The 15,240-nt window shown below is 40.4% G+C and overlaps 1 protein-coding gene across 1 annotated transcript; it reads right to left on the reverse strand.

The window, feature by feature from the left end:
- Positions 1-4,598: 4,598 nt before the first annotated feature.
- LOC138372126 (putative uncharacterized protein DDB_G0286901) lies at positions 4,599-5,306 on the reverse strand. The gene has a single exon (XM_069337439.1). It carries the CDS (start codon positions 5,304-5,306, stop codon positions 4,599-4,601), a length of 708 nt encoding a protein of 235 aa, XP_069193540.1.
- Positions 5,307-15,240: the final 9,934 nt, after the last annotated feature.

The following is a 15,240-nucleotide window of genomic DNA, read 5'->3' on the forward strand; positions in this document are numbered from 1 at the left end:
CTCCACCATCCCCTCGTCCTTCCCCCACCATTGGGGAAACCCCTCCCTTGTCCCCTCGTCCTCCCCACCATCTCTCACTCCCTCGTCCCCTCGTCATCCCCACCATTCCCCACTCCCTCGTCCGTTGCCTTCCCAAATGATGTGATGTTCCCATCAGAAAATTGATAACATCAAGTGATCTGATGTTCTCATCACTGAAATATAAGAAAAACAGTTAAAAATGAAATGAAAATATGAAAAAATAAATAAATAAACTATACTCACGAAACGAACGGTATGGTAAACAACACAGCTCAATTCCAACACAATGTCACACAAAATAATTCAATTAAAAATAAAATGAATCGAAATCTATGAAAATAAAATTTATCAATGCAATCGGAAACATTGAAGTGAAATTCGTGACATATATAGTATAGGGTGCATGTTGCTATTATGTGCAACAGATGGCGCTGTTTTTCAAAAACACATTTTTTACCTGTCAGAGGGGTGGCATCTATATAGTAGGTATATAAAAAGATGCGCCTATTCGAATGCAACGTTTTGTCAAAATTTGAAAGCAATCGGTGAAGATCTTTCGGAGATTACAGCGTATGTTAACCTTACGTCCAACAGATGGCGCTGTTTTTCATAAAAAGCATGTTTTTTCCTGTCACAGGTGAGGCATATATTTAGTAGGTATATAAAAACTCGCTCCTATTCGAATGCAACGTTGTGTCAAAATTTCAAAGCAATCGATAAAGAGGTTTAAAAAATTTCCCCTCACATGACCTGAAAAAGCCTGTTTTTTTACCATCTCAGACGTGACATCTATATAGTATGTATATAAAAACCTGCTCGGATGCAAATGGAACGTTGTGTCAAAATTTCAAAGCAATCGGTGAAGAACTTTCGAAGATTAGCGTTGTGTGTGTGTGTGTGTGTGTGTGTGTGTGTGTGTGTGTGTGTGTGTGTGTGTGTGTGTGTGCGCGCGCGCGGGTGTGTGTGTGTGTGTGCGCGCGCGCGGGTGTGTGTGTGTGTGTGCGCGCGCGCGGGTGTGTGTGTGTGTGCGCGCGCGCGCGGGTGTGTGTGTGTGTGTGCGCGCGCGCGGGTGTGTGTGTGTGTGTGTGCGCGCGCGCGGGTGTGTGTGTGTTAAGTTAACTGCATGAAGAAATCTCAACCTGTAATCCAATCCCCAATGTACGATTTTCATGAAGTCAGAAACGAAATCGGTAACTGAAACATGGGTTGTCGCGACCGTAGAGTTTAACAGATTTTTTTCCCCGAGTAACTGTAGTGGCCAGATAACACCTGGCCAGATATACATGGAGGGGCCAGATATACATGGCCAGATAACACCTGTAATGAAGACCAGATACATGAACGGATACATAGATTGATTGACAGCTGAATGGATAGATGGATAAACAGACAGATGGATAAATAGATGAAGGGATATCGATATAGATGAATAGATGGATATATGGCTGGACGAATGAATTAATTGATATATGGACAAATAGATGAATGAATAGAAAGATAGATTGATGGATAGATCAGTGGATGGATGGACGGCAATCTGGATAGGTAGCAGGATGGACAGACGGATAGATGGATAAATAGATGGAGGATAGAGAGATATATAGAGATGGATGGATGGATGAGAGACAGACAGACACAGACACTCTCTGGTATGGATACCGTCATCCATAACCAGGTATGGATAACTCAATAACATTTACCTGCCTCAGGTAGACTAAAGATAAGATATACTCATCTTCCACAGGTAGACTAAAGATAACATATACTCATCTTCCACAGGTAGACTAAAGATAACATATACTCATCTTCCACAGGTAGACTAAAGATAACATATACTCATCTTCCACAGGTAGACTAAAGATAACATATACTCACCTTCCACAGGTAGACTAAAGATAACATATACTCCCCTTTCATAGGTAGACTAAAGATGGCGTGGACCAACAACAGACTCCTCTACCTCGGTGAGTATACCTGGTATATCTGTCTACTTTCATAAGTATATTCCATCAAGGTTTACAACATTGCAACATGAACATTAGTGTGCAGTTGATCACTAATGCACAGCTGGAAATTGAACACTAATGTACAGTTGAATGTTGAACACACTAATCCGTAGCTGGAAGCTGATCACTGTCGTAGAACTCAAAGTTCAAAACAAAAGAAATAAAGTTTTCCTAGTAGCACAGGAACCGTTCAGCATGGGTTCGAATCCCTAAACAATGGGTTGTGATTCCAGTCACCTGGGCTGGACGGTAGAGCGACGGTCTGGCTTCATGCAGACCGGCGTTCAATCCCCGACCGGCCAAGTGGTTGGGCACCATTCCTTGCCCTTCGTCCCGTCCCAAATCCTTATCCTGATCCTTTCCCAGCGTTATATAATCATAATAGCTTGGCGCTTTTCCTCTGATAACTCCTCCCCTCAAGTACTGAACACACAATACACATTACACAAGCCAGCAGTCATACCGATGCAGAAAAATCGAGGCTCGGTCCTAGATACGGACTGACGGACTCCGTCCTTACTGGACCGAGGCGGTCCGTGGTCCTTGCTCTCCTTGTTATATATAAGTGAGCGCTTAAATTGTACTGAAATATGCAATTGAAGACCCCGGAAATCCTTAATATTAATTTTAGTTATTTAAACTTAAACTCCGAAAAATATAATGAATACAACATAAATATAACAAACTAGTACAAATTATAATAAGTTAAATGCTTCAGTTTCCTTTTGAAGAAAACGAGTATCTCAAAATGGCTTACTTATGCAATCTGTTTTCTTTAAATAGTACCACGTATTTTGACGGATATACATCGTATTTTTAACAATAGCACATCGTATTTTGGCCCTTTAAGGCCAAAATCATCGTGACTCTCAAAATTCACGTGATATCCCGTTTTCTATTCTATTTTTTTATATTTTTACAGCAGCTTGTTTGGTGTGTGTCAATACTGGGGCGGTGGAGTCTAGTGACCCTAGACAACTACGGTTTTCCACGACCACACCTGCTCCAAGCCTGTCAGTGCCCATGACAACACCTGCTCCAAGCCTGTCAGTGTCCACGGACACACCTGCCCCAAGCCCGTCAGTGCCCACGGACACACCTGCTCCAAGCCTGTCAGTGTCCACGGACAGACCTGCCCCAAGCCTGTCAGTGCCCACGACCACACCTGCCCCAAGCCTGTCAGTGCCCATGACAACACCTGCTCCAAGCCTGTCAGTGTCCACGGACACACCTGCCCCAAGCCCGTCAGTGCCCACGGACACACCTGCTCCAAGCCTGTCAGTGTCCACGGACACACCTGCCCCAAGCCTGTCAGTGCCCACGACCACACCTGCCCCAAGCCTGTCAGTGCCCATGACAACACCTGCTCCAAGCCTGTCAGTGTCCACGGACACACCTGCCCCAAGCCTGTCAGTGCCCATGACAACACCTGCCCCAAGCCTGTCAGTGTCCACGGCCACACCTGCCCCAAGCCTGTCAGTGCCCATGACAACACCTGCTCCAAGCCTGTCAGTGTCCACGGACACACCTGCCCCAAGCCTGTCAGTGCCCACGGACACACCTGCTCCAAGCCTGCTAGTGTCCTCTCTTCCACTGAGCCACAACACCTCATCAGATATCTTCAACCAATACAGGTAATCTTTTTCTCGTCTCAAGTGTAAATAGCTTAGACAGTATAGTTAATGAAGCAAATTAATTGCTGATGACACTACTTTCCTTTTCTCTAAATCTAACCCACTTATTCTAAATGACACTGTCAATATTGAACTAAAAAAAAAATTTGACCAATGGCTGACTGTCAACAGAACTTCCCCTTAATATTGATATTAAAATATTTCACGTATTGTTTAGTAAAGGTTCTCCAGAACAGATGTTCCTAAGTATTAAGAATTCCCAAATAATGTGCAGATTTGAAGGTAAATTCCTCAGAGTTGACATTGATAACAACCTCAACTTCCATTGTCATCTACTAAATGCAATGTTGATCTACTAAAATGCAACAAAAAGTATCTTAAACAGTAGATATTCTCTCCAAGGTCAGATACTATGTCTCTCGCCTTGGTCACGCTCCATTAGTCTCTCTCATTAGTCTCATTAGTCACTCCATTAGTCTCTCATCTCTCCATATCTCACCTATGTCATCTGCGTCTGGGTATTACACCCCATGATTACCTTCCACCACTAACTACTCAACATAATTAACAATCACAGCAGTTACAAACTCCAGCCCCAGATAGCACTTGGCTCCCTTACTGAAGTACTTGAATAAGTTAAGTGTAAGTGTCTGCCCATCCTCGCAAGTGTGCTCTAAGTGTACACAACTCCACAGTACAGTGATGATCCTGACCTGAAGTGCTTCCATGAAGGGTGTATCAGGACCCCCAAGGTCTTCACACCAGAAACTAATATATTTCTAGTACTCCCCCCCCCCCCCCAAGAGTGCGACTTAACCAATCAAAACCTCAGTGCAAATCACGGGTCCTAAACTGTGGAATGACCTCCTTAAGGAGATTAACAATTGTACTGCTCTTGTCCAGTTTAAAAGATAAACTAAGACCTACTTTATTAACCTTAAGTAACCAATATTCCTCCGCTCTTGTCATCTTTCTTGTTAACCTGTGTTTTGTTCTTATTGTTAACCTGTGTTTTGTTCTTATTGTTAACCTGTGTTTTGTTCATATTGTTAACCTGTGTTTTGTTCTTATTGTTAACCTGTGTTTTGTTCATATTGTTAACCTGTGTTTTGTTCTTATTGTTAACCTGTGTTTTGTTCTTATTGTTAACCTGTGTTTTGTTCTTATTGTTAACCTGTGTTTTGTTCATATTGTTAACCTGTGTTTTGTTCTTATTGTTAACCTGTGTTTTGTTCTTATTGTTAACCTGTGTTTTGTTCTTATTGTTAACCTGTGTTTTGTTCTTATTGTTAACCTGTGTTTTGTTCTTATTGTTAACCTGTGTTTTGTTCTTATTGTTAACCTGTGTTTTGTTCTTATTGTTAACCTGTGTTTTGTTCTTATTGTTAACCTGTGTTTTGTTCTTATTGTTAACCTGTGTTTTGTTCTTATTGTTAACCTGTGTTTTGTTCTTATTGTTAACCTGTGTTTTGTTCATATTGTTAACCTGTGTTTTGTTCTTATTGTTAACCTGTGTTTTGTTCATATTGTTAACCTGTGTTTTGTTCATATTGTTAACCTGTGTTTTGTTCATATTGTTAACCTGTGTTTTGTTCTTATTGTTAACCTGTGTTTTGTTCTTATTGTTAACCTGTGTTTTGTTCATATTGTTAACCTGTGTTTTGTTCTTATTGTTAACCTGTGTTTTGTTCTTATTGTTAACCTTACTTATTAATTACCTCATATTTGCTGTGACTAAATACTGATCTTCCTATATACCATAAAATATTGTATGTTATTGGTATAATATTGTATTGTTATTGTATGTTATTGTATATAAAATATTGTATGTTATTATTACTACTATTAGCATATGTGACATACTAATTTCTTGTGAATATTTGAGTTTACCTTGAAAAGCTGAATAGAAAACCACAACCTAACCTAACCTTCTTAGTATGTTAAGATGTTACAATTAGTACTGAACCTATATTAATATTACAGTTTTATAAAAATAATAAAAGAAAACTAAAATATTTAAATAAATTGTAAAGTAACTCAGAATATTGTCAAATTTTGTATAAAATCTCTATTGTTTAATAAAACAGAGGAAAAGTTTGTGCCTTGAAAAAAATATGGGTTGGGATGTCACATATGTACTTATTTATAAGCGTGATAGTGACTATAAGCACTAAGTCATATATGTGCTGTCTTGTGTGAGAGCAGGTTGTAGTAATTAGTAACTATATATATACTGATAAACAGTTTAGTATAAATGTATCTTGTTTGACAAATATTTTCACAACTTTCAATTCCCATAATTGTAAGTGTTCCCTAATGACACCTGTTCATTTTGTCTTACTTTTGTTCATGTTATGTTCTCGCTAAAAGCTGTACAACATTTGCAAAATGTCTTGAACAATTGTTATGTTAGGCTGCTTCTTGCTAGTATTGTCCACCTCACCTTTAAACAACCTAACTATTTTATCTTAAGTTACGCTTGAAACACCGCGTATTATAGTGTCTTTATGCCATGTTCTTGTCTGACCCATGTGTCTTCCCCTTATGCGTCATGTGTATCTACATTTGTCGAAATTATTAGTATATTATGATTATTAAAAATGAGAATTTGTATTCATAATAATAATAATAATAATAATAACAATAATAATAATAATAATAATAATAATAATAATAATAATAATAATAATAATAATAATAATAATAATAAAGTGTACAAAGGAGATAAGCGGGAGTGAGAGGTGTGGGGGCGGGAGGTACACACTAAGGAAGCCAACTCTACGCGAAACGTTTCACGGAAAACGTTGAATAATTTAAATAACAATTATTTACAAGTGTAAAGGCGTAAACATTTAATATTAAAAGTGAAGTGACAACATGCGTGAGAATATTCAAGAAATATAACGATATAGCTGGATTTTTGCATCCAAAAGAGAAGACCATCTTCAGAAAGACAGCTTCATTTGATAAGGTGCAACACCGGGCAACAAAAATAATTCCAGAGCTAAGTTAACTCTCATACCAGGACAGGTTGAAGGCCCCATGGCTAAGGCTAAGAACACTACAAACCAGACCTGACAGGGTTGATCTCATCGAAACATGTAAAACACTGAACAATTTGGAGGATGTTGATCAAGACATCTTCAAAACGTCAGATGTAACACAAACAAGGAGCAACGGTGGCTCAGCAAGCCACAATGTAGGACGGAGAACATGAGATTCTTTTTCACCCACAGGGTTATAAACCCATGGAACCGCCTACCCGCCGAAGCCGTAAATGCCAAAACTCTGTTGAACTATAAAATCCAGTTTGAAAAAAAAATCATCAGGACAAATAGGGGGACCTTTGATAAGTCGCCGGCTCTCTGTCCTCATCGACGCCACTAGTGTTAGTAGCCCTCAGGTAAATATACAATGTAAAGGTGAAAATTAAAGATGCCTTATGTTAATTTAATTTAATTTGAGTAGGGTTGACTTGGGTTAGGCTTGGTTAAGTTAGATTAGGCTGTTAGGTTGGGCTTTAAAATCCATTTTCAAAGTAACTTTGGTTGTGTACAAAGTAACCTAACTATAACTGATACTTAAAGATAGACATAGACGATTACATTATGGAGTCTGTAGTGCTAGCAACAGTACAGTAGTTTTTAACATTAGTAAGAGAATTGAAATATAAATGTGTGAAAGAGGTGCGGACCAAGTACACTGCCCTGGGGAACACCACCCCACACTCCTCAGAGTACATGTCAGTCAACACATGCAGGTCGGGAAGCAAACCATCGGCAGTAGAAAAGGCGGATCGACTTTGAAGGCACGAGTTATAAGAGTACACAAACATACACGTTTCTCATCTATATAAATAAAAATGTAAATGTTGGTTTGTTCAAAACCGCTAATCTCCGAAAGTTTTTCGCCGATTGCTTTGAAATTTTTACACAATATTACATTCGAATATGTGCGTGTTTTTATATACCTACTATATAGATACTCACATGTGACAGATAAAAACATGCTTTTATTTTAAAAAACAGCGCCATTTGTTGGATGTAATGGCAATACACGCTATACTAAATATGTTACAATTCCATTTCAGTGTTTGTAATTGCATTGATAAATAGAATTTTCATAGATTTTGATTTATTTTCATTTTTATTTAACTATTTTGTGTGACATTGTGTTGGAATTCAGCTGTGTTGTTTACGATACTGTTCATTTTGTAAGTATAAGAATAGATGCCACACCTATGACAGGTAAAAACATTCTTTTTTTAAGAAACAGAGCCATCTGTTGCACGTAAGAGCAACACTCGCTATACTAAATATGTTACGATTCCATTTCAGTGTTTCCGATTGCATTGACAAATTTAATTTTCACAGATCTCGATTTATTTTCATTTTGATTTAATTACTTTTTATGACATTGCATTGGAATTGAGCTGTGTTGTTTACCATACTGTGTTGTTTTTCTTATATATCAATGATGGGAACATCAGATCATTTGGGAATGCATCGGACGAGGGAGTGGGGAATGTTGGGAAAGACGAGGGGACTGGGGAGAGGGTAATGGTGGGGAGGACGAGGGGACGGGGGGAGTTGGGGATGGTGGGGACGAAGGGACAGGGGAATAGAGAATGGTGGGGAGGACGACGGGATGGGGGCGTAGGGAATGGTTGGGAGGACGAGAGGACAGGGGAGGACTGGGAGACAGGGGAAGGTTGCTGATGCTCAGCAGAGCACATGCGTTGCTAAGCATGTGCTCAGCAACGCGCAGCACTACATACACCACCAACGCGTGGCCGGGTACAGCTAGTCTTAGAATAAAATTAAATAAATCCCAAGTTCAGACTTTTCTATAAATTAACGCTTGAGTAATAATTATCATACAAATAAAGTCTTGTCTTAGCAAGACCATTAACTCACCAATACCAAAGTTTCCTGACTTTAGTATAATATTAACCGTTAAGTTATCAACACTAGGTTTCCTGACTTAGTATACTGGTGTGTTAGTAACGATTAAGTCAGTCAGGAGGTAAGTTAGGAGCCACGTACTAAGTTACCATCTTTGGGGACCAGGCAGGAGAGGTCCAACTTGGGGGCCAGGCAAGAGAGAGCCGGGAGAGACGAGGTCGCCGCCCTCCTGACGCTGTTGACCCTTGACCTCCCGCAACCCAACATCTACCTCCTCCACGACCAGTCCTTCCTCGGTAAGTACACTGACCAGTCCTTCCTCGGTAAGTACACTGACCAGTCCTTCCTCGGTAAGTACACTGACCAGTCCTTCCTCGGTAAGTACACTGACCAGTCCTTCCTCGATAAGTACACTGACCAGTCCTTCCTCGGTAAGTACACTGACCAGTCCTTCCTCGGTAAGTACACTGACCAGTCCTTCCTCGATAAGTACACTGACCAGTCCTTCCTCGGTAAGTACACTGACCAGTCCTTCCTCGGTAAGTACACTGACCAGTCCTTCATGGATCATGGTAGTGAAGATGATATCTTAAAGTGGACGACGGTAGTGAAGATGATAAAGTGGATGCTGGTAGTGTCAGGTGAGAGTGGGACAGAGGGTCACTATACCTGGCCTCACACCCTGAAGGGTAACTGGTTGAAGGCACTCCAACAGTTCTGGTCCCCCGGGGGGGGGGCTCTCTTTACCATATTAATAAATGACTGTGAGACACCACTATAAATGTTGTGAGGTGCCGAGTGTAAGTGTAATAGATGTTAATGTTTACATTGTGACGGCGAGTATAAGTGAAATAGATGTTAATGTTTACATTGTGACGGCGGCGCTGTACTCCGGCGTGGACGACCTCCAGGCGCGGAGGAGGTGTTGGGAGGCTTCCAGCAGGCCTCAGGGAGGCCCGTGACGGTGCTGAGGCTCTTCCAGGGGCACGACTCCCAGGGGCACGACTCCCAGGGGCACGACTCCCAGGGGGACGACGACCTCTCCCTGCTGCAGGGGGCTCTCACCCTCCCACAGACGCATTCAGGCTTCAAGCACTTCCTTGTCCTCTGCTCGCTCAAACACACTCTCAGTGTCTTCCAATATGTAAGTAACAAGAAAGTAGTGTAATTGACGACTACGACCGTGAATGCATCCTGACTTGCAATGTTGCAAGGAAAAAATGGTATATGCAACATGTTGCAAACTTTGCCGCATTTTTCAACATGAAATAATAGAGTAAAAAGAGAGTATGTAGTGAATGACCCGTTGTTTCCAACGGGTCATTCCTAAAGGGAAATTCCAAAGTGGTATTCCAAAAATGTTTTGTACAGTTTCAAATTGATTTGTACAGTAACATTTGTGCGAAATTCGCACAAATGTTACTCACGGGGCCCCAGCATGATGAAGTAATTTTATGAAATATTTGTGCTCAAACTGGTCACCGAGTGCTGTCGGGAATTGGGTTAAGGGTCTGATGATTTCCAATTCTTTTGGACAGTTCCTGTGACCTAGTGGTTAAAATACTGGACACATCAATACATCAATGTGCATGGAGTCCTGGTTGTCTGGGTTCGAATCCTACAGTGGTGAGGAGTTTCTCTCTCTCTACATATATATATATATATATATATATATATATATATATATATGTCGTACCTAGTAGCCAGAACGCACTTCTCAGCCTACTATGCAAGGCCCGATTTGCCTAATAAGCCAAGTTTTCATGAATTAATTGTTTTTCGACTACCTAACCTAACCTAACCTAACTTTTTCGGCTACCTAACCTAACCTAACCTATAAAGATAGGTTAGGTTAGGTTAGGTAGGGCTGGTTAGGTTCGGTCATATATCTACATTAATTTTAACTCCAATAACAAAAATTTGACCTCATTCATTATGAAATGGGTAGCTTTATCATTTCATAAGAAAAAAATTAGAGAAAATATATTAATTTAGGAAAACTTGGCTTATTAGGCAAATCGGGCCTTGCAAGTGTGTGTGTAAATTACGAAAATTAACACGTGAAGTAAAATGTGATAGTATCAGATCACGAAGGAAGGATTGAAACAGGAATTCCCTTAAGAAACTGTCTGGATCAACATCCTCCAAATTGTTCAGTATTTAAAAAGTTTCAATGAGATTCAGCCTATCATGTTTGGTTTGTAGTGTGTTTAGCTCTGTGGCCCTCGACCATTCCTGATATGAGAGTTGATTTCAGATTCAGATTCAGATTCAGATGTTTATTCAGGTAAGGTATATACATACAAGTGATGTTACATTAATGGATTGATATATAGATAGAGCTAGTACATACAATGCCTAAAGCCACTATTACGCAATGCGTTTCGGGCAAGAAAAAACATTAATATCTAGAACTTAATACTAATTGAGCATAAAGAATAAAAGATGTTGAGAACAAATACAAATAAAGATAAAAAAAAAGGGGGAACATGACTGAAAAAGCAGCACAAATACAATAGGTTGACAAACAGTGTTGATTAAAAAAAGAAAAAAAAAAAAAAAAAAAAAAAGAAAATAACAGACATGGGTTGACAATAGAGGAGTGAGGTAGATTACAGGGAATTTATTAGGTAGTGTTTAGTTTTTATCTTAAACTGGTTGAGAGAGGTACAGTCTTTAACATGGTTGGGAAGGTCATTCCACATTCTGGGCCCCTTGATTTGCAGAGCATTTCTAGTTTGATTAAGTCGTACTCTAGGAATATCAAAACTGTATTTATTTCTGGTGTGGTGCTCATGGGTTCTGTTACAACCTTCTATGAAGCTTTTAAGATCAGGATTGGCATTATAGTTTAGCGTTTTATATATGTATAATACACATGAGAGAATGTGCAGAGACTTAATATCTAACATATTAAGAGATTTGAGTAGGGGTACCGAGTGATGTCTGGGGCCAGAGTTGGATATTGTTCTAATAGCGGCTTTGTGTTGGGTAATTAGAGGACGTAAGTGATTTTGGGTAGTAGAACCCCAAGCACAAATACCATAGTTGAGATAAGGATAGATAAGGGAGTAATAGAGAGTCACCAGAGCAGGGCGTGGTACATAATATCTGATCTTAGAAAGAATGCCCACAGTTTTTGAAACTTTTTTTGATATATTTAGAATGTGTCCCTGGAAATTCAGCTTGTGGTCAATGAGAATGCCAAGGAATTTGCCATCTAATTTGTTACAAATTTGGGTATTGTTTATTTTGAGATTTATAAGACTAGAGGATTTATTGCCAAACAGAATATAGAAGGTTTTGTCAATGTTAAGGGTGAGTTTGTTGGCAGTTAGCCAAAGATGGACTTTATTTAGCTCAGTATTTACTGTGGCATTTAGAGCAAGAGGGTCAGGACTGGAGTAAATGAAGGTTGTGTCGTCAGCAAATAGAATTGGTTTGAGGTGTTGGGAGGCATTTGGAAGGTCATTAATGTAGATGAGAAAGAGGAGAGGGCTAAGTATGCTGCCCTGAGGAACACCAATGTTGATGGGTAGGGTGGGAGAAATTGTATTATTCACAGAAACATATTGGAGCCTGTCAGTAAGGTAGGACTCGAGGTATTGTAGGGAGTGTCCTCTGACTCCATAATGATGTAGTTTAAGAAGAAGGTTTTGGTGGTTGACAGTATCAAAAGCTTTACGCAGGTCCACAAATAACCCAACAGGGAGCTCCTTTTTATCAAGAGCTGTATGAATCGAGTTAAGCATACTAATAAGTGCATCGTTAGTGCTTTTTTTGGGTCTGAAGCCATATTGGCAAGGGCGAAGTATATTGAGTTTGGCTAGATATGAGTAAAGCTGCTTGTATATAAGTTTTTCAAAAATTTTTGACAAGTTTGGCAGGATTGATATAGGTCTGTAGTTGTTAACATCTGTGGGGTCACCACATTTGTGGACAGGCGTTACTCTCGCTTTTTTTAGAATATCTGGAAAGGTTTGGAGTTCAAGTGACTTGTTGAAGAGCAAAGCAATAGCAGGGGCTAAAGATCTGGAGGCTTTTTTGTAAATTAAAGTTGGTATCTCCTCAAGGGCACCAGACTTGGTTTTAAGGGAAAGGATTATCTCATTGACGTCAGTGGAGTTAATAGGCTTTAGGTACAGAGACTGTGGATAGTTACCTGTAAGATAGTCCTTAATGTCAGTACTGGAAGATGGAATATCATTTGCAAGGGATGAACCAATGGAAGAGAAGAACCTATTGAACTCAATAGCAGAATCAGAGGCTGAAAGCTGACCATCGTTATTAGACAGGAGAGTCGGTTTGTTATTTAAAGATTTCTTTGATCCCAATATTTGTGAAATTGTGCTCCAAGTTTGTTTAATGTTGCTCTTTATTTGAGTAAATTTATCTTCGTAGTAATTAGTTTTGGCTCGCCTAATTATCTTAGTTAGCAATAATGAGTAATTCTTTGAGAATTCTTTGGAGACAATTCCTAACCTATACTTCTTCTCAAGGTCGTGTTTTTTGTTAATGGATTTCAGTATTCCCTTTGTAAGCCAAGGATTGTTAAGCCTTTTGCTTGTGACTTGTTTTGTAAGCCTAGGACAGTGGGTGTTATAAAGGCTAAGAGTTGTTTGTAGAAAAGATTGCACTGCTAGGTTGATGTCCCCTATGTTACCTAATTCGGACTCCCAGTTGACATTATCAGCAGCAGTTATAAAATTGTTTATAGCAGTTTCATTGTGCAGCCTAAAGCTTAACTCCCTTGTTTCTAGAGGTGGTTTGCTAATGTTAGTTAAGAGAAATGTGGGGTAGTGGTCTGTAGTGCTATCGGTGATTATACCTGAAGTAAGCGGAGAGGTTATGTTGGTCCAGATGTGATCTAGAGTCGTGGCAGTGCTATCAGTGATTCTAGTAGGTCTAGTGATTAAGGGTATGAGGAGGCAGGAATTCATACAGTTGAGGAAGCTAACAGCAGTAGGGTGTTCTGGCTCGCAGAGGTCAATATTAAAGTCCCCTGCGATAATTAGGTGGTTTTTGTTCAGTCTGTTATCAAGTATTAGATTTCTAAGGTTTGAGTTGAATACAGACACATCAGTGTTGGGAATTCTATAGACTGCACCCACAGACAGGACAGACTCGGCACCCTTGACTCTGAAGCTGGCGAAGATATACTCCCCTTTAGCTCAGAGGATTTAGCTCTGAAATAATTTCGGTTGCCCAGTGTTGCACTCTCTCCAGACGAAAGAACTGTATATGTAGTTTTTGGTTTCGGTGCATTGTTACAGAACACAACCTTTGCAACAATGGAACATGTTGCATATTCCAGTTTTCTATACTTACAACAATGCATTGCAACACCGCAAGCCAGGATTATGTGTATGGTCGTAGTCGTCAATTTCACTACTAAAATACACCCTGCATGTCTGCCACAATATGTGTGTGACAGAGAGAGAGAGAGATCAGCTATATTATTACACAACAGTCCCAACTTACCTTCTATCTCTGCCTCAACTTACTACAGGTGCGGGAGAAGCAGCTGGAGTCCCCGAGGCTGTGGTGGCTGGTGGTGGTGGTGGAGCCTGAAGCACCAGACACCCTGCAGCACCAGCTGTGGGAGGGATCACTGGTGAGTGGTGGTGGTGGTGGTGGTGGTGGAGGTGGTGGTGGTGGTGGTGGTGGTGGAGCCTGAAGCACCAGTCACTCTGCAGCATTTTATGTTGTATTAAATCGATGGATTGTCCCTTCCAGACAACCCACCAAAATCTTGAAGTGTTTATACTCTTTGCCAGAAGATCACCCTGTACGCTTCTTGCTTTTGGAGAGGGGCTCAGCGTCACGTGTTTAGGGGATGCGGCTCTAGCACTGGCCTCGTTGTCACGTGCACGCACCCACTTGAGCCGCCGTGACTCCCCACTCTCTCCCTGGTTGGTATGATCTCCTTAATCCCCTTTACTGAATTATTATTCTGCACTACCATGTCCACAGCTATGGTTCTTTCTCTCTCTCTCTTTTCTGCTTTCTGGGATGCTTCACCAGGACAAGGGCAAACACGGGTAAATTATATACATTTACTAGACAGAAAACATATATATCACACATACAAGAATAATATGACTCCAACACTCTATGATATTATAGTCGGGTTGCAATCCAATACCGTCAGGACTCTATCAGCTGCTTATACCAGGTGGTAGCCCAACTCTTAGCTTGCCACTTATGCTATCAACCTCACCAAGTGGGTCAAATCTTATAAGACAATTATGGCACTATCAACCTCACCTAGAGGGTCAAACCTTGTAAAACAAATATGGCATTAACAGCCCTAGAACATACATATACACATATATCTCTGCAGGTAATCCAGCCTACAGTTGTAATTCAATAAACTTCGGTATAAATATTCCTTGGCATAGAAATGATAATGAATCACCCACCTTCCACTGCGTCTTGCACGGTAATGGCAACCAAACACTCTACCAACTCCCTACAAGTAGTCAATAAGAACTTCCTTCCCACATCTGGGAGTTCACTATCCTGACATCTTCAGGTTCTTCCAGGTTTATCTACCAGGATCCTCTGCAGCTCTTCCAGGCTGCAGAGGTTTCGTCACGCGTCCCGATGACGTTATTTCCTCCGATGACAGCCTTTGAAAAAGGCAAACCAATGATGCTCCACCACTGGTATTAC

The sequence above is a fragment of the Procambarus clarkii genome, chromosome 37, assembly GCF_040958095.1.
Source record: "Procambarus clarkii isolate CNS0578487 chromosome 37, FALCON_Pclarkii_2.0, whole genome shotgun sequence".
Taxonomy (NCBI): Eukaryota; Metazoa; Arthropoda; class Malacostraca; order Decapoda; family Cambaridae; genus Procambarus; species Procambarus clarkii.